This window comes from Chamaea fasciata, unplaced genomic scaffold (assembly GCF_029207755.1).
Source record: "Chamaea fasciata isolate MVZ Bird 193981 ecotype frontalis unplaced genomic scaffold, bChaFas1.0.hap1 SCAF_6, whole genome shotgun sequence".
NCBI lineage: Eukaryota > Metazoa > Chordata > Aves > Passeriformes > Sylviidae > Chamaea > Chamaea fasciata.
In genome coordinates this window covers 70,533,679-70,553,033 of record NW_027094091.1, presented here as the reverse complement: position 1 = coordinate 70,553,033, position 19,355 = coordinate 70,533,679, and the positions used below count along the sequence as shown (strand labels likewise).

At 53.3% G+C, this 19,355-nt stretch overlaps 1 protein-coding gene across 1 annotated transcript in view; it reads right to left on the bottom strand.

Annotated features, from left to right (window-relative positions):
- Window positions 1–19,355, bottom strand: part of FRAS1 (Fraser extracellular matrix complex subunit 1) — a 101,572-nt gene that overhangs the window by 6,345 nt on the left and 75,872 nt on the right. The window contains exons 33-61 of the mRNA XM_066184773.1: window positions 19,164–19,196; window positions 18,395–18,526; window positions 18,019–18,144; window positions 17,397–17,644; window positions 16,056–16,204; window positions 15,652–15,814; window positions 14,308–14,443; window positions 13,803–13,999; window positions 13,328–13,481; window positions 12,708–12,971; window positions 12,400–12,591; window positions 11,861–11,980; window positions 11,273–11,452; window positions 9,286–9,410; window positions 8,607–8,747; window positions 7,804–8,028; window positions 7,434–7,547; window positions 6,287–6,437; window positions 5,642–5,801; window positions 5,216–5,378; window positions 4,737–4,983; window positions 3,829–4,173; window positions 3,418–3,578; window positions 2,909–3,056; window positions 2,605–2,810; window positions 2,007–2,163; window positions 1,277–1,477; window positions 477–664; window positions 38–313 (exon numbers count right to left, since the gene is read on the bottom strand). Coding sequence (XP_066040870.1) covers window positions 38–313; window positions 477–664; window positions 1,277–1,477; window positions 2,007–2,163; window positions 2,605–2,810; window positions 2,909–3,056; window positions 3,418–3,578; window positions 3,829–4,173; window positions 4,737–4,983; window positions 5,216–5,378; window positions 5,642–5,801; window positions 6,287–6,437; window positions 7,434–7,547; window positions 7,804–8,028; window positions 8,607–8,747; window positions 9,286–9,410; window positions 11,273–11,452; window positions 11,861–11,980; window positions 12,400–12,591; window positions 12,708–12,971; window positions 13,328–13,481; window positions 13,803–13,999; window positions 14,308–14,443; window positions 15,652–15,814; window positions 16,056–16,204; window positions 17,397–17,644; window positions 18,019–18,144; window positions 18,395–18,526; window positions 19,164–19,196 — 5,102 coding nt within the window. The remainder of the gene's footprint in view (window positions 1–37; window positions 314–476; window positions 665–1,276; window positions 1,478–2,006; window positions 2,164–2,604; window positions 2,811–2,908; window positions 3,057–3,417; window positions 3,579–3,828; window positions 4,174–4,736; window positions 4,984–5,215; window positions 5,379–5,641; window positions 5,802–6,286; window positions 6,438–7,433; window positions 7,548–7,803; window positions 8,029–8,606; window positions 8,748–9,285; window positions 9,411–11,272; window positions 11,453–11,860; window positions 11,981–12,399; window positions 12,592–12,707; window positions 12,972–13,327; window positions 13,482–13,802; window positions 14,000–14,307; window positions 14,444–15,651; window positions 15,815–16,055; window positions 16,205–17,396; window positions 17,645–18,018; window positions 18,145–18,394; window positions 18,527–19,163; window positions 19,197–19,355) is intronic.

Here is a 19,355-nt window from a genome sequence, read left to right as displayed (position 1 = left end):
GGAGGTTTTAGGCTGGAATCTCTGTGGCCCCACATACCCTGTGGTTGACGCTGGTGAAGGGGGTGTTGTCCGTGATGGTCTCGAACGGCGACCGGGCTCCGTTCCCATCCGTGGGGGCGGCCACTTCCCAGCTGAACCGGATGGAAGACTGGTTGATCCCGGCCTCGTCGCAGCGCTCCTTCATGAGGGCGTACTTGGGGAAGTGAGGGTCACAGGGAGTGACACAGACGAGCGGGTAGCCTGGGGAGGGGGATTTCTTTGCACCCTCCTTGGTCACTTCTTCCACGCGGTCGTAGTCAGCCAGGGTGACGACCTGTGTGGAGGCAAGAGGGCAGCACTCAGCTGGGGCTGAGGGAAAGGGTGGAAGAAGCCACCCCTTCCCTCCCGTGCCGTCACTGCAGTTCTACGTTTTATTTCCAAAATCCCGCTGCGGTTTCCAATCTGTGCTTGAAGGGCACTAAATCACATCTGCTCACCAGAGGAGGTGCTGGGAGAATCAGGCTCCCTGCTGCCTCCTGATCCAAAATAGTCACTATGGCAGTGCTGGTGTCTCCAAGAACTGCTTCCACCGGATCGTCTGGGCCCAGCACCAGAGAAAAAGACTCGTGCCACTCCCGGTCTTCATTGGACATGATCTCCACCTTGAACATGATGTGGGCCACACCTGTGGGAGCGAGTGCAAGAAAAACAGAGAGAAGTCGATTCATCACCACAGACTGCTCCAAAGTTCTCGTCCAAACCCTGCTGCTCTAGGCTGTGACCATGCAGACATTATGATAAAATACGCATTAAAAATTTTATTTCCACTCGTTGCTGCTAATAATTTACCCAGAGGAGTCTACCATAAACATAAAACTCCAGCTATGACAACTGATCCAATCGATCTGCTGAGAGATTTACTAGCAGATGCCGTCTGAGATAAATAATGGCTGTCTTGTATTAACTGGAGGAAAAAATCTGGGATGCAGAGCACATCCCCATGCCTCCTCTCCCTCAGACCGGTGTGCAGAGGTGTTTGGTGCAGCCTTCCTGGTCCAGCAACATGGTCTGAGCTGTTCGCAGCCCTACATTCCCTAAGGAGGTCTTTACCCTGCCAGGTCCCAGTGCTCCTTCTCCATCTGGTCTGATCACCCTTTGTTTAACGCGTCAGCTTTTCTGAGTAATAAAATTACAGCAAACCTCACGCGAAAAGCCGTTTTTCCCAGATCTCCTGGACGTTCTGACTCACACAGAACGTCCCTGGCCACACCCCCACCTCCAACCCTCAGCCCTTCACCTGGGCTGAACTTGAGCATCCGACTCTTGGGGTAGTAATCCACGCCGGCCTGCGCCGAGCCGTCGCGGGTGCTGCAGCGTACCCTGGAGGTCCTGTTGTGGTCGCCCCTGCGGACCACCGGGATGTTCAGCACAGCCACTCCCTCGGGGCCCGGCGGCTCCCGCACCTGGTACGCCGCCTCCTCGAACTCGATGGTGGGGGCTGCGGGGACAGCGGCGAGAGGAAAGCCCCAGGTTTGCACCCTGGCTGGTTCAGCTCCTTTCGGACTCGTCTACCCGCCTTCAGAGCTCCTCAAAGCTGGGGCCAAAAAGTCTTGGGCGTGACTTAGGGCAAAACCTAACGAGGGTGTCGGGCTACAGAGGATGGTGAATGATTCTCCCATCCCTGCCTCCCACACACCCCAAAATCCCCGCCACGTGCTGGTGCTCCAGCCCCTGCTGGCTGTCATGCCAGAGGGGCCTGGCATCCCTCTTCTCCCCCACAGATCTCTCCAGGCTGTGATGCTGTGGAGGGAGGGGAACATCTCCCAGGGGAAGCACAGCAACTCCAGCTGCAGGGGAATGGGAAACAGGAGAGGTGGTGGGTCCAAGCACTCCTACCCAACCCCTCCCTTCAGCCCAGCCCAGTGACCTGCACACAGGGCTGTGACCAAAGGCATCCACTGCATTGACGGGACTGTGCTGACGCCCTGGGGACCACCACAACATCCTTGTGGAGCAGCCTCACTCACCATCTTCGTCATTGGTGACGGTTACGGTTGCCACATCCGTCTTCCCAATCCTAGCTCCGCTCCAGTGGTTTCCAAGGGGGCTACCCAGGTGGACCTGGAAGTGCTCTTCTGGTTCGAAGGCAGAGTCGTCACTGATGTGAACACTGCAGTTCTTCACCTAAAGCCGAGTGAAGAGGAGAAAGCAGTGAACACTGATAAATCTGATAAAGCCACATAAAGGCCAGGCTGTGCTTCGGAGTGCTGTCCATCCTGGAAGAAACCCTTCTGTTTTTAGGGCTGTTACTTCAGTGTGGACGAACCACGCTGCTAACATGATGAGACACAGCAGCACAAGCAACTCCTTCCACAAACCCACAGCTCTCTGTACGGCAATCCTGGGCCCTCCTGACAGATCGGATTCGCATTTCACAATTTAACCAGTTTAATCACGAAACACACAACCCCTTCAGGGTGGGTTACATGGCCAAGACAACAACCTGTGTCATCTGAACCAGCCTGGACAACGCTGTCAGCTCCCTCTGATGACAGAGCCGAGGAGGAGATGTGAACCTCTCCCAGCACTGGCTCTTCGCTCCCCCACGAGGCAGGTCCAGCTCACCTTCTCCCCTTTGAGGAAAGTGATACGAGACTCCTCTGCATCCCTCCTCTCCATGAAGTCCTCCATGACCTGTGCCGTCTGGCTCCGGGTGTAGCACCTGACGGAGGACTCGTAGCTCAGGTCCCCTGTGCGGAAGACGGGGATGTGCAGGGTCCCCTCCTTCTCCTTGGCCGTGTAGGTGTCCTTGGTGAACTGCATGCTGGGCACTGCAGGGGGGGCAGAAACAGAGCCAAGCAGTGCTGAGGATCCACAGGGAGCCCAAGGGGCTGGAATGGAGCAGGTACAGCTGCCAGGGATAACTCACCGTCTTGGAAGATGTCATTAATGGCCACGATGGCTTGGAACGGCTTTGCCAGCTCGGCTCCGTGGGGGGAGCTGAGGTAAACAACAAACGTCTCCAGCCCTTCTATCACGGGGTACTGAGCATCATCTAGGATTGTCAGGGGGCAGAACTGGGAGGAAAAGTGGAATTCCTGGTGTTAGACATACAAGGCTTTCATCCTGGGAGTCTAGCGTAAAGCTGTTATGTCATTATGTTTTCTGAATCCATGAATCAACGTAAAGAACGTTCTACATAAATCCAGCGTATCACTTCAGAGAACAGGCAGCCATCCTTATCCTGGAAGAGGTGGCATGACCAAATCTCTCCTGGCTGGAGTGCTGATGGCATGGGAGTCTGTGCCTAGCAGACTCGTTAACAGTTCTCAAGCGGCCCCGAGAGGATTTTCAAAACAAATGGCAGATATGCACAGAAACACAAGACAAGTGTCACCAGGCAAAGCAGACTCAGCAGGAGTCCAAGTGGCTCCTCACCTCTTCTGTCTTGCCTGGCCTGAACTCTATTTTCCTCGAGCTGGGGACATAATCAACTCCGGGGCTGGCCGAGGGCGGGTCTGATGTCCGAGTGGCACACCACACCGACGTGGGCGTGGAGAGGTCAGGTCCCTGCCGGAGCACTGGGATCTCAATGCGTCCTGCAGCCCGTGAGAGAGAGAACAAACTGAGAGAGCAGTCCTGTTCCGCAAAGCCACCCCTTTCCCTTCAGCACAGCCTCCTCCCTTCAGCCCCGCTCCTGCCCCCAGCCTCCCCCTCAGCACAGAGGGAACCACGGAGCCTCTCCGCGCATCTCTGAAGTTACGCCGTGCCCTGAATCGCTCCTTCCGACACCTCTTCGTGGTGAAAGCTTCTACAGTGAGCATCCCAAGCCAAGCCCCTGCTCCTCACCCGCAGCCTCGCTGACCGTGAAGGTGGCATTCCCCAGGAACACCGTGGAGGCGTCGTTGGGGCCGGCGATGACCACGTTGGCTGAAGCCCGGCTGCCGATGCGGGCGTTGTCCGAGGCGTCGGCCAGCACCACCTCAAACTCCTCTTCCTCTTCGTATTCACTGTCATCGATCAGAGTGACATCACAGGTCACCACGGTGACGCCCGGCCCCAAAATGAGGCGGCTCTCATCCGACAGCCCCCGGGACTTGAAGTCGGAGCCGGATTCCAGCATGTAAAGGCTGCTTCCCTTGGCTGATTTGGGGACGGTGTAGCAGATGGCAGACACAGTGCTGCTGGCATCCCCTAGGAAGCAACGGGGAAACTCTTGTAATTCTGTGGAAATACTTTTAATCTAAATGGTGGAGACACTGTTCACCTAAATAATAAAGCAGCAGTCAGGAAAAAGAGGATGAGGAATGAAAAAGAACACTATTCCTGCCCCTGAACTTGCATAGCTGCTGGCTTAGACATGATTTCCAGGCATGCTCCTAATCCACACTCAGGAAACTGGTGGCACTTGCCTATTAAAGAACACGGAGCCCAGTGACAGGGTCCACACAGAGCACTGTCAAGATCACAGAGAAGCAGCAAACAAATACAAGTGTTTGCTCCTAGCTCATGCTGGGAGTTGAAACAAATCCAAACCCAAGAAGCTTTTACAGCAGAGACAGGAAAGGTTCAAAAAATATACGACACCGCCCTTGTGTGTTGCTTGCCATGGCGGTTGTGCCACAGAACCTCTTCCAAAACATCAAAGACCCCAAAACCATAAGCAGGCAGAGCCCAACCACTCTGCCACGAGGGTTGCCCCCTGCTCGTGTCCCTGCCATGGGGCTCAGCACCTTGTCCTGTCCGGCCTGACCCACCTTTCCTTTGCACAGGAGCCGAGAGGAATCCGGCGCTCTCGCTGACGTGGAAGGTGCTCCTGTCGAACTGCAGCGTGGGCTCGTCCTCGGGGTCCGCGATGGTGACGGTGGCCCGGGTGACGTTCCCCAGCAGGGCGTAGGCCGGCATGCTCAGCTCCATGGAAAAGCTCTCCGTGCCCTCGAAGACGTCGTCGTCGTTGATGGCGACGGTGCAGGCCTTGGTGTCCTCCCGCTCCTCGAACTGCACCTGCAAGGCAGCAATCCCGCTGCTGTCCTTGGACTGTGATCTGGAGCTTCCCGTCCTTCCCGTCTCACCCTGGTCTGAGGTGCTCCCTCTTCTTGACAGCAAATAACCCGCACGACTTCACAAACGAAATACACCCACCCTCCCTGGAGGTTTCATCACTTTTCACCCGTTCTTTCCTCCAGGCTTCGCGGCAGGTGTGGTCAGGCCTTCCCTTTCCTGCGTGCCCACCCACCTGGCCCGCATACTCCACGTAGTCCTGCTCTCCGGGCTGCGATCCGGATCCAGCGGTGGCTGTTCCCTGCTCGGTGCGGCACAGGACAATGCTGTACTGGTTGAGGTTCCCCGCCCGCCTCACGGTGACGCTCACGGAGCCAGCGCTCTCCCTGACGCTGTAGCTGGAAAGGGATCAAGCACACACAAATAACAGGCTGGGCAGCCAACCCCGTGTGTCTGTGTGACAGAGCCCCGCGCACTCAGCGTGAGTGGCCTCCGTGGAAAATCCGAGGCACAGTATTAGCTGGCGACTTGGGCATAGGGTGGCTGCTCTGTGGTTTATTCCAGCAGTTCTCCTCGCTGACAGAATTTCTTCCCCACGCTGTAGGGAGCTCAGGTAAGAGCCCAGCTCCCAGCCAAGTGCTGTGACCCTCGTGCCACTTACCTGGTGTGAGTAAAGCTGAGGAGGGACCACTGGACGTGGAAGACGTTGCCGCTGACCACGTTGGGTTTGCTGTCCTTCACTAGGAACTGAAAGCTGTCCGAGGTCTCCTGAACCTTCTCCTCGTGCATCACGTACCGAACGAGGCCCAGGTTCACGTCCTCTGCCAGGAGGGAACATCCAGTGAGTCAACACAGGAATCCAAAGGCAGTTTGGTAGATGAGCAGCGTGGACTTTTAGGGATTGGGGATCACAGTGGTGCAGGGAGCAGTTTCCCCCTCACCTCCCCTTCCCTCAGCCCTGCAAGAGTGAACTTTCCCCACACTGCTGGCTCTGCACAGCTGGCTGCACCTCCACCAGATTGTGATGATCAGATGCACTTGCAAGATCTACAACCCCTCTTTACTGCCCCAAGTCACATCTCCAGCTCTAACAATCCTGGAGAACCTGGAACAACCTACAGGACACAGGTTGGTATCTCCAGGAAATTACAGGATTTCTGCAACTGACGGCAAAGTTCAATGCTTATTTTCAACACACTTTGGAGATCTGCCTCTTGTCTTCTCCCCTCCCACCTGTTTTATCCTTGTTTTTACAAACGGGATCAACTGATGGAAAAAAGCAGCAGGACACAGCCCAGCTCCATACCCTGTGTAAAGGTGGTCACAGCTGTCCCTGGCTTCAGCTTGTTCTCCACATGACCATTCCTGGGACTGGTTGTTATCTCGTAGATCAGCTGTTTGTCATCTGTGTCAGGATCTGTCGTCAGTAATTCCTTCTTGGTGATGAGATTGGTGGCCTGGATTAAAGCCAAACCAAGGGAGTAAAACTGAAGCTCCAGCAGTGCAAGTCTGATTGACTGTTCACACAAAAAGCCCAACCATCCCTCTGTCAAAACAGTTCTCCATGAGGGAGAATCTGGGGATGTGAAAGTACAGGGCAGCCTTGAACAGAGATATCCCACAACATGTTTGACAACACGAGAAGGATTCAAATTTTGCCTCACATCTGGTTAGTTTAATTTAAAAGACAAATGTGGCTCAAAGAGAAGCAAATTTCAAAGCAGCTGCTCAGCCTTATTTAGCTGGGGCTAAAAGCTAGGACAAATCTTTGGGTTTCATTTAGAAACCTTTATTCCATGAGCTGTGCCGATGCTCAGGTGAGGCCCTGCTTGGAAAAAAAACATCTGCAAACAGCCTCAGATTAAAGGACTCACTCAGTTCAGTTCATAGAGCTCTGGTGAGCCTCCATGAGAGCTTCTTTCAAATGCCCTCGCATGGATCTGATTCAGTTCCACCACACTTTGCTTTCTCTTCGAAAACAAAATGTTTTTAACAGCAGGAGAAAGAGAGAAAATTGAGCTGCTCGAGGCTGCAGAAGTGCTTTTCCTGAAGTGAGGAGTTTGAGCTGAGATAGCCATTTCTTAATACAATTTCTTACTACAGTATCTTCCACTCATTTTTTTTTTCCCTGGGAACAGCCAGAGTGTTTCTTTACAATTAATGCTGGCTCCTCAAAAACAACCCAGAAATTTCCTGGGGTTTTGTTTGGACTTCAGCACAGCAAAGGCAGGAGATTCCTGCACCGTATCCTTGGAAAGCCATACATCTCTGCCATGGCTGCTGCAGCACACATCATCAAGACATCTCCACCATCAGCAAAGCTAAAAATGACCCCTGGGGTGGGTATTCTCCACCACAAAAATAACAAGTGCTGAAGGATGCGGATGTTTTCCTGCGAAGCCCTCCTGGAACAGCCCGAGGAGCAGCCCAAGCTGAGGCCAGGCAGGCGCTACCTTGCCATCTGTGAACTCCAGCCACTGCAGGCCCAGGTTGGTGACGACCCTGGGCGTCCCGTCATCCACAGGGAGGATGTCCACCTGGAAGCGCTGCGGCGCCGCGGTCACCACCTGACAAGAGTTCAGAGACGGGATTACTTTGGGAGTCCGAGGCTCACCCACCACGTGAGCAGCTTGGCTCCCTTCGGCCTGCTGGGATGATCGAGGTCCCGGGGCGAGTTTGCACTCACAGAGGGCAGGCAGGGGAGGGAGCAAAGGCATCATCACATAACTGAGATCACTCAGCCCTCGCCTTCAGCGCGGCCACAGCGGCTCAGCTCCCTACGGGCTCCCAAGGTCCCTCCCATCCCTTCTCCTCCTCGCTGACCTTCTTCCCGCCATCCTGCACCACGAAGAGAGGGTTGGTGCCGTCGGACACGGTGAAGGTGAAGCGGTCCCGGAGCCCGCCGCCGCCGTGGCTGTAGCTGACGCGGCTCTGGTAGATGTCGTCCATGGTGAAGGTGGTGGCTTGCAGGGGACGCTGCCCGCGGCCGCTGCGTTCGATCACCCCGTGCCGGGGCGGCTGCACCACCCTGAACGTGATGGACTCGACCTGTGCCCGGACACGGAGGGACAAAGCTGGGGACATCACCTCAGGACCAGGCCAGGCCTGCCCTTCCAGCTCGCTCTGCCCAGGCAGCTTCCCTGTGTTGGTGTTCCCAAGCAGGGCTAGCACAGCACATCCCTGATTCCCCCTGAGCCCCGCTCTGTCCTTATCCCTCTCCCGAGGTGGCTCCCTAGAAAGCAAGGCACATCCCACCGAGCTGCTGGTTCAGCTGGTCTGAGACAACTCCGTGAACAGAAGAGCAGCCCCCAGCCCTGCAGCCATCCTTGTGCAATGTGTCCCTTGCCACTTCTGCCAGGGTGGAAGCAGCAAAAGCCTTCGGGGCAGGATTTTGGCTCAGGCAGCCAGATCTCTGGCTGCAGGGGAAGCAGCAAGTGAGGCAGAGCCAGTATTAGCCAGCTCAGCATCTGGCCAGAACCAGGAAGAAGAGGAAATGCCGTTTTCATCCATGCTAAGCATAAACTCAGTGTCAAGGCTGTAAGTCTCTAAGCACAAGCCCATTTTCCCGACAGCCCAGATGTGCAGCAGAAGAGAGGAGGGAGGAGTCCAGGGCAGTCCTGCCTTACCTCTGTGTCAGCATCTGTTGCTTTGAGCTCAAACTCGGTGATGGTTTTTCTCACCCCTTCCTGAACTGTCATCCCAAAGACTTGCACTATGGGTAAGGAGTCATCCACGGGGTTTATGGTGATGTCAAATGTCTGGCTCACCTGGGACAGGAGGAAAAGCCTCTCTTGATGAATTCAGCCTTCCGAGAGCGCGACTTCGTCACAAGAGCACAGGGATCCCTGTTTTGGGTCACTTCATTTCATCTGGTGAGCAAATCTAAGCTGCTAAGCCCAGATCACATGAACAGGACTTTCTTTATCCCTCCCCACTAATTAATTCTCCCTCTTTCTGCGGCATTTATGGACATCCACTTTCCCTCCCTCCCTCCCTCTCACTCTGTTTTGCCCCTCTCCCTCTATGTGCAGCTATGCTTCTTTTCTTTCAGAAGGCAGGAAAAAGGCATTTCTCCAGGGTCTGACTGTCGTCACTACGCCGTCAGTGCGCTGGATCAAAGCCGAGCTCCAGGAGCAGTTGGCAAGCAGCTGAAAACCAGGCCCTCAGATCTTGGTGAGCCAGTCCCACGAGGCCACATGGCAGGTGGCCCCTTGCTCCCTGCCCTGAGGGACGTGGGGAATCTCACAGCGGAAGGAGGAACAGCCACCTCTGCCCTACTCAGGCAGAAGTCAGGCTGGGACTGACCTCGTTTGTCCCATCAGACACAGAAAAGGTGAAGGCATCCCTGTGCTTTTCCGTGTCGCTTGTGTGGATGTACTGGATGCTGCCAGAGGCCAGGTCTGCCTGGCTGAAGGAACTAATTCTTGTCCCTGGAAAACGAACAGCAGGGGAGGAATGAGAAACAGAAAGAGCAAGGCAGGGAAAAACTACAGGAAGTGGGACATATGTAGCTACAAGGACTCCGTTTTGCCTGGTTCTGATCCAAGTCAGGCTGCCCCATGAACCTCAGTAGAGCCAGGGATTTAGCTGGCACAGAGCCTCCTAAAACTTCCTTCTCCTAAAGAAGCCCAGGCTTCCTTTGACCTTATCCTGTTGGGAGTAGGCCTCCCGGGGCAGAGGGGGAGAGAAGCTGGGAGAAAAATGGTCCATGTAACACTTGGATTGTCACTGCTAGGCAGGACTAACCCAACCATGGCATCAGTGAGGATGAGCTAAAGGCCTCCTGGCCTCACAGCAGTTTTCCAAAATGCCTTCCAAGTGCCTGTTCTCTCTGCCCCTCCTTGTACCCCTGCATTTAGTACGAAGTCCCTTTTTCAGCATTGATTTATAGTGACATCTTTACAGGCCGTTAGGAGCGACACAGCCACAGAAAGGTACCCGACAAGCATTTTAAAAAGCACTCGAGCTTTTTAAATCTCGTTGCTGTGTTCAACAGTTTTACTGCTGTTATCAACAAACACCCTGACAAGAAGTTTGCCACCGATATATCACACTAAACGGCTGCTGACGAGTGCTGGCCACACTGCAAAAGACACCAGGATCTGATTTAAATAAATGAGCCCAAATGGAATGATCGGCTAAGGTTTCCTCGGAGCTCATGAGCTGTAAAGGTTTGGGTTCTTTTTTGAGCACTTTAGTACTCTCTCCTTAGGTTTAGGTCGTTAAAGTCACGATTACAACTACTTCTCAGTCTGTGGCTCTGTATTCTTATTATTCCCTCACAGACATGAAAAAGCACAGAAATCGGAACCATCAACAGATTTTAAATAACAGGAAGAATAAAGTCCTTCATTCAAATCTCCAAAGTACAAGATTCACTGTTTAGTTTGCAATTTGGAGAAAAATATTGCAAGTTTTTAATTTACTCTCAGCAGGGAGTAGTTTGCTTATTGTAACTCATTCATTATTCCTGCCCTTTCAACACGGTTTTGGTAAGAAGATGAGGCAAACCACGCACTCAAACTGAGCTGTACAGGAACTGTCTGCATCTTGAAAACACACAGCAGATATTTCCACTTTAATCTCGTGTTAATGAGAAATCTAAAGCTAAGAAGAAATATAATCTTAGACGAGTATAATAAAATCAGAAGAGCATCTTATATGACACCACCGTTTGAGATTAATTCATCAGAGAGGGGCAGCACACTCTCACTGTCAGCAGGCATGAAAGGCAGCTCTGAAATTCAGATCACATGAGCAGAGCTGACCAACCCCCTTCCCTGAACAACCAGGGTTCATTATCCAGCACAACCATCACACCCCAACATTGCTTCCTGTTAAACTCAGTGGACTGTGTTCCTTTCCTCCCTCCACAGCACAGCTAGGGAAAGAGGCTGGGTTTTAGGGACCAAGGGACAGACTGGCCAAGAGGGGGACGGAAAGCACGTCGTCTGTTCACCAGCATGGGCTGTTTCCAAGGACATTAAGGGATGGTTTCGTTGGGGCACTGTGCTGTTCGCAGCAAATGCCAAAGGTTTTCCTGTCATGCAGAAGCAGCAGTAGGGCCATAAACCGGCCCAGAGGCTGAATAAATCCTCAGCTGGGATTATTAGGCTGCTCTGCCTCCACTCACCTTATTCCCCAACCCTCTGGGCTCATGGCCCTTTGATTTCTAACAGGTATCGGAATTCTGTGCCGCTGCCTCTGGGCACGTTCTTCCTGCAGTGAATGTTTAGGGCTCGGAAGCCTCCAGTGTTTTGCAGCCCTGAGGGCCCAACACCTCCCTGCTCACCTGGGGAGGCCACGTGCTCCAGATGTCCCAGCTGTGGCTGCCGGGTGACCTTGTACTGGAGCTGGGAGGCCTCGCTGTCCTGGTCAGCGGCCGAGAGCTGGAGGGTTGTGATTGCCTTCGCCGAGTTCTCATCCAACACCAGCCCCTTGTTAGTGATGATGGAGGGGGGAAATCTGTCCTCTGGAAGGGTTAAACACGAAGGTGAGTGAGGAGACAGTCACGCTCCTTCCCTTGGGTACTTGTGCTCAAGCAAAAGACAACACACGCACGAACGTTTTGATAATTCCGAAACAGGAACTTTGGGCCTTGCCATTAATCAGGGATGGTAACATTATAGTGTCTTAGAGACAATCTAAACAGCGTGAAGACATTTCTGCCTTTTCAGTGAGTTTGTCAGAAGCCAAAGAATGAACCCTTACATCTGCAAAATCTCCCCATGCCCCTCACTTCAAAGGCCTTTGAACTGACAGTGCATCAAAACCGCACCTCAAGAATTACATTTTGCCTTGCAGTGCACGTGGGACGGGAATCTGTGAGCAGGCCTGAGCTCTGCAGCAAAGAAAACATAACTCCAGCACTACTTTTTACCTGTTACGTGGATGTAGAAAACCTGGTCCACCAGTTTGTTGCCATCTGCATCCATCACGTCAAAGGTGAAGGGGAAGTTTCCGCCGGGATCCCCTTTCCGGTGGCTGTACACCACGTGCCCTGGAGAGAGGGACAGCAGAAAAGAGATGTTTTATTACAGGCTGCAGTATTTAATTCTTAGTATGGAAGCAGGCTGGCACCATCAGCTGAGGCACATGGGGCTTGACAGAGCTCCTGGATTTGGGTTTCATTACTTTCTCTCTTTATTCTTTTTCTCCTGCTGAGAGAGACTTTTAAAACATGTTTAATGATACATGGTTCTGCCTCTAACTTAACAACCTGCGCTTACTTCTTTCCCTCTCCCTTCCCTAGTTCAGCTCATCGTCCCCCTCTCATAAAGATCACAGAGTCATGGAATATCTCAAACTGGAAAGGACCCATAAGGATCATCAGGTCCAACTCCCTGCTCCTCACAGGACTACCTAAAGCAGCCTTGGTTTATATTCTTGCTGTGACGACCTAAAATCCAGCACTCTCACCTTTGTTTATATCAGCCTGGGTGAAACTTTTGAGGGGTCCTTTGGCAGAGATCTGGACTGGACTATCAGCTGCGGTCAGCTGCAGCTGTCCCCAGCTGGGGTCCCTCCTCAGGACAAACCTGATGGCCGTGTCCCCCCAGTGACCTGCTGCTGCTGCTTTCAGGTGCTGAGCCGTGAGCCGAGCTGCAGAGCCTGCACCAGGAGAAAGCAAACCCACAGTCAGCTTCAGCCGGCCCAGTGAAGCGACCGGGTTAGGCTGGACCATCCAGCAGCACCAAGCAATGCCACTGCCATCCCTGTCCCCGTACCAGCTGGGAGCTGCAGGTCCCTGCTGACAGCTAAAGAGGGCGGCTGTTTCCTCGGCAGCTCCACGGAGAATTCCAGCCTCCCCGCCTGTGTGTAGAGCCCGTCCGTGAGGGAGAAGCCAAACTCGTCTGTCTGCGCTGCGGCACCGCTCCGAGTGTAAACGATCAGCTCATCCAGAACGTCCTGGTAGGTGAAGGAGGAGCCCCTGGACAGCACCTGTCCCTGCTCCAGGGCCTGCGCCGCGCTCTGCCTCCTGCGGAGCTGGCCTGGAAAACAGCACAGGGATCAACACAGCCTGCTGGGGACAGAGCCTTCGCCTGACACGCCGCCTGGCCTGGGCACTGCGGAGAGATGCCTCCTGCCAGGAGGAGCCGGGACTGGGGGGACACAGCACGGAACTTCCCAGGGAAACACGTGCACCGCCCCCTTCTGCTCTCCGGCAAGGAGCGAGGCACAACTCGCCAAGAACAGGGCTGTCCTCAAGCACAATCCTGGTCCAAATTGTGCTTTATCCCCCTCTCACAGCGGGAGCTCTTAGACACACACGCAGTGAAGACAGACAGACAGACACCGACGCAGAAAGACGCCCCGTCCCTCACGCCCCCGGCCTGTCAGGACATACCGTGCTCAGGACTTTGGCTCACCACGATGACCAGCTCACTGCTCTGGGTGTCCAAGTCGTGCAGGCTGAGCGAGGCGTTGGTAACAACCACGGCTGAGCCCTCCTGCACCCGCACAGGCTCCAGCACCATCTTCGGGGGCTCGTCGTTCTGCCGCTGCGCAAGGACAGCAGCCACAAAAGGGAAAATGAACGCAGGGAAAGGCCCACCCGAATCAAACACAAGCTCCCAAATCACCAGTCCCTCCAAATCTATCCAGCAGCATGGCTGCTTCCAAGAGAGAAGGGACAGAGCAGTAAGTGTTGGAGAAGAGGCTACAAAGCACAACTCTCCTTGGGCATCACAGGTAAATTATGTGCCTGTGCTAGGGGGAAGAATCTCCCTTTAATCCCCTTCCCACATACTAAAAAGGAAGGAGTAAAGCTTGCCCTTGAAAAGTGTTTGTGTGAAAGGAGAGGGCTCTGGCAGCCGGCGTACCTGGATTGTGATGTTGATGCTCTGCACCTCTGACTGGCTGAAGCCATCACTCACATAGAAGCTGAAAACATCACTTGTGGGCTCAATGCTTTCATGAACGCTCTGGAAGTAGTAAATGCTGTTCTCCAGAACATCTTGAAGGGAAAAGGACGCGTCTGCGGTCCCGGCAGACTCACTCTGCGGGCCAAAGCTCTCGCCTGCAAACCAGAATATCACTGGTGAAAGGATGCTCAAGTGGCTGATAAACTCAACGTAAACCCAGCAGGATGAGGGGAGGAAAGGCGCATCATGAAGGGTGCAGAAGGAGGGATCTTCCTTTCTACAGCTTGGCTCCCCACATCTTGTGGCCTTTGAGGGAAGCAACATCTGCTGTGTTAGAGTGGGCACTGGGGAAGCTGGAGTTTTAGATGCAGCAGAAGCCATCCCCTCCCCGGGATATGACAGATGCGATCCTGTTAGGAGCACAAACCAGCCAGGAGGAAGAAGGGAGAGCCAAGCAGTTTACCTGTCCTGGCGTTCTCGATGTAGCCATACACAGGCAGAGTGACCACAGTGACCCTCAGGTCCTCCTTGGCAGCAGCATCATAATCAGCAGAGAAGTGGTGATGAGCCAGCAGCAGAACCCTGCCTCCCTCATCCACCTGGAAAGCAACAGCAGACAACACAAATCCTTACTGAATGAGGCGGCCTCCATGGAAGAGGCTTGTCCGGGCCCTGGAGTGCTGTCCCATCCTCCCCAAGGTCTGTTAATCAGGAATTCAGCAGGGAGGTGAGGTGGGATGGGAAGAACAAAACCTGCCGGGCCTCCAAGAGGAGCCTGTGAGATCTTTATCAGGGCAGGAAGGGAACCGGCAGAGTCACGGTGACCTCTCGGAAGGCAAGACCTGCATTCCTTGTTGTGGAGAGCCTTTTGAAGGCAAGGGAGGGGGAATGCAAAGCTGGAGAGGAGGGAGATTGTAGAGGGGAATAAAGGTGACCTCACCCCTGGTAAGTAACAGCTATATCCAGTGAGTGAGATAAAAGAGGGAGTTAGCTGGTGAGGGGAGCATCATCATGGAGAAGGATCCTTGAGGAGCATGAGGGAGAGAATCATGGGGCAGGATTCTGTGAGGTCAGTCTGGGTCTGCAGTTAGAGCCTGCTGCTGGAACCTGCAGGCATAGTCTAGCTGGGTGAAACCCTGCACTCGGAGTCCACAAACTGATACCTGCAGTCATGGTTTAGCTGGAAATACCAGCAGGAAAAACCAGCAGTCAGGGGTTGCAAGGGAAACCTACAGCAGGAGCTGGCTGCAGCCAGAGTCAGTGAATGGCTGGAGTTAAAATGACTAGGCTGTGAAGAGGAATAAACCAGGACCCTTTTCATGCTGTGTTTAACAGGAGCCTGTGCCTCGGCTCATTTTTATCCTCTAATAAGAGGGCTGCTGCAACAGGACAGGACTTCCAAAAGGAGTGTGAAATGCTCTGGGTCAGTCCAAAGCGCCAGGCGTCTTCAGACTTGTCTTCTGCTCATCTCTTACACACACCCTGGTGAAATTAGGGATGAAATACTGAGTAGGGATAAATCTGACTTGCTCCACTGATATCAAGAAGACACCCTAGGGACAGGCAGCTGCTGATTAGAACAGATATAAACAGATGAGGTTCAGGGATGCAGACGGACTGTCAGCCTCCTCTGGCTTCCAACTGATTTGTTCACCCTGCGCACGGCACAAGTGACACGATGTTTTACTCAGTGATTTCCCCCCGGTGCAGGAAAACCGTTCAGTTGCTCCATCTAAGCCATTCCTGTCTGTCTTGGTTTGGGAACCTAACCCCCAACACTGTCCCTGTCCCCCGGGCAGCCACTCACGGTGACGTGGTCAGCAAAGGCGATGAGCGCGGGCGGTGCCGGGGCAGATGTGATGGTGATGGTGAACATCTGCCTGTCCAGGTGGTTGTTGTCAGCATCCAGGACAGAGAAGTGGAAGATGTCAGTAATGGGCTGATTGCTGGTCTCAAACGTGGTGGAGTAGCTGTGGAATGAGGACACGGGGAGTCAGGGAGTCTCACTGACCCCTGGGGCAGATGCATCCCATCCCTGCAGTTAGAGGTGAGGCAATCCTCTTGAAAGAGTGGTGGTGTCTCAGTTCCCAAGCCTCCTTCACAGTCATTCCCAGAATTCTTTTAAGTGGCCCAGAAATCTCGGGGGGGGGGAAAAAAAAAACCTCTGAGCTTTTAACTGGTATGGCTTGAAGGAAAATAGCTCTTTGCTACCTGATCCTCTGGCTGTTGATGTCTTCCATGGTGAAATTATAAACCTTGGAAAGCTCTTCACTGTGGGAGCCTGACACCCTTAGGAGAGTTCCATAGGCTGGCAGAGATACCAACTGGATTCTGATCTCTGAGTCAGGAGAATTGTTGTCCTAAGCATGAAGAAACAAACCAACTCAACACAGCGCAAAATTAGCCATTGCTTTGTTCCACTAAAAATGGAAGGAAGAGTAAATGTTTCATAGGGAATTACAGCTGCTTGGCTGGGTCAGACCCACAGATGAATATTAAATGAAGCTCTTCTACCGATGAGAAGAGAGTCAAGAGGGTTGACATTTTCAAAATATACCATAAAATGTATTTTCATTTTCTCTCAGCTCAGAAAGGCTTTCTCTATGTCCTTGTATCACATTAACACAGCCTCCCAGACATAAACCCGGTATTTTCACTTTCAAAGTACTTCACACTGAACTAAAAGCTGATTTTGTCTCTTTTCAACCGCATCAAGTACAACCCCACTACAGTATCACAACTCAGATGTCACCTCTCTTAGAAGAGTTTTGCTAGGTGCTTGAAAAATTAGACCCAGAGCAGAAATCAACACATCCTGAGCATATGGGTCAGGAGTGAAATCCTCTTTTCCCTATCTGTCCTCTTACTGAGATTAAACCTGAGCAGCTCCCTTGTCAGCCTTCCTCCTTGAGAGGAGGACAGGACAGATTCCAGACTTGTATCCAGACTGATCCCTTGGAAAAAAAAAAAAAAAATCCCAATCATGTCTCTGACAGCCAGCCTCTCTCAGCTCCGGTCTCTCCAGGCTCACACCTGTACTGCGATCTCTCCTCCCTCAGGAGCTTGCTAAATCGTCTGCAAGGAGTACAGAGCTTTCTTGGGAATGGCACCAGCAGGATAACCCTTGCACAGCCCTGGGACCAACTCAAGCTCCCAGGCTCTGCAGCACCTTGGGCTTGTTTAATCCTTCCCCCTTCCCAATCTGCCCAGAAAAAGAACCAGGCAATTTTGGAAGGTGGGTAAGGGGGCTGAAATTTTCGAGGGATTAACACTTAGCAAATCCATGTGCTTTATTAGCAAGTCTGTTTGATAGAAAAAAATCTGGGATTAACTAGGTTCTCATGTTTAGCATGGCAGTTCACCTCTGTTACAGTCAAATGGGGATAACCTTAAATCCCTGTGGGATGAAAGACCCTGTTATCCCCTTTTTGGCAGCAGTCAAAACTTGAGCTCTTTACGCAGAATCCACGCTGACAGCAGAGAGGTGTGTGGGGGAATAAGGAGAGCGGGGCTGGCAGCATTCCCTGGGTTTGGAAACAGATGAAAACTCACCGTGTAAGCGAGGTGCTGTCGGGAGAGGGTCACCGAGCTTTTGCTGGCCACGGTGACGGCCAGCGAGCAGCCCGGGGCCAGCTGGGGGCCGTGGGTGTCCAGCTGGGACACGTCCACCCTCAGCACCGTGGTGACTGTGGTGACACCGTCGGTGACAGAGATTTCCATGCTGTCCTCTGCTGCTGCTGAGCCGTCGTGCACGTACTGCAGAGCGTTCCGAGTGACGTCCTCGTAGGTGAAGGTGTCGCCTTCCCAGGGAGGAGACACACGAGTCAGAGAGGCTCCGCTCAGCGCAGGAATCCGACTCAAACGACCCTTAATCAAGAGCTAAGATGGCATTTAATCCCACCCTGCCAGGGCTGTGAGTTATGAGGACATTTATAAAGGAGCTGGCAGGGCAGAGGAAAAGCTGTGACCTTCCCAGTTCCAGCAACCTCCTCGTGATTCTCAAGGAGGGCAGCAAACCTTCCTTTTCTTCCCAGCTGCTTTGTGAGCCTTCAGCTAGATAAGGCTTCCCTATGGATGCATTTCTATCTGCCAGGGCCACCTGTCTCCTCCTGCTCACCTGAACCAGCCAGGCTGGCCCCTCTCCTGCACTGAGGGAAACTCTTACTCCACTCACCTGCTCTCATGAGCTCCTGCACATCTGCGCTGTACTTGAGCACAATGCCATGATGGGGAGGTTTCACCAGCTCAAAGAAAAGACCCTCAGGAGCTGTATCCGTGTCACTTACAGCCAACTGGATCCCTGTGCCAGGGAAAGAGAGCATAGCTTGTGTGAATGGAGCCAAAAAAACCCCGTAATTCAGTCAGTACAAAAGAAGTAAATAATTCTGGAGCTGCCCTAGTCCAGGAGCTGCGAGTTTCATGGAAACACTTTGTTCCCTGGTGATGCTCGGGCTGTATTAGGGAATTGTCTAATAGAGTGGCTCCCAAGTGAACCTGGGCCCCCTGGCAGTGAGCTGAGCCCCACACCCTGCCCCATGCACCCCACTCACCGATGGTGGCTCTGCCTCCCTGGCTGACCTCCAGGAACGGAGCCGCGATCTGGAAGACCGGAGGCTGCTGCTCGGCGGAGAGCAGGTGGATGACAAACACCATCTCCGGGGTCGTGTGCTCCCCACCAGACACTAGGCACAGACAGAAACCACGCCTGAGTGCAGGGGTGGGTTTGCAGGGAGCCTTCACCCGGGAAGTTCACCTGTCTGTACAAAAATCACCATCCCACGTCCCTGACTCATCTCGCACCTTTCCAGGCTGCACCTTTGTCTGTGGACATACACACACATTTCACACAGGCCAAGAGCATTACTCTCTGCCCCTAACTCAGAACACGGACTTCTCCTTGCTGGTGGAAGCCAGAGAGCACCCAGAAACAGAAAGATGTGTTAAACAGGCAAGCAGCTTATCTGTGGCAATTTAATTGCAGAAATGTCTCCACACTGTATTAAAAAAATATATAAAGTGAGAGTGTAAAACTCCTTGCTCACACTGGGGGGACAACAGGAATGAATCAGGCTTTTAGGACTGATTCCAGGCAGCCACTGGGAAAAGATGTCTCTAGCAAGCTGCAGCTCAGCTTCCGTAAAACACTGCTGGGAGCCAGGCGAATTAACATTCCCCAGGCATGTGCATTTCCAGAAACTCCTACTGAGTGCCCACAGGTGTGCCTGCAGCAGAGCAAAGGCCAAGGAGTAACAGGCTATGGGGAGGGCAAAAGAAGCACGAGAATTGCTTTGGCCAGGAAAGAGCAAGCGGTTCACATACCTGTGAATCGGAAGTTCACAGACTCTGGGAGACCTGGTGGGACAAACACAAGCACAGAGTGATTGCGGTCAGGGCAGGAGAGCAGTCCTCCTGGATTTGGAGGACTTTGGAGAAAGCACGTGCTGACATTGAACTGGGCAGGAGTCTTTTCCTCAGCGAGGAGGGACACCAGCGTTCCAGCTGCCTGTCCCG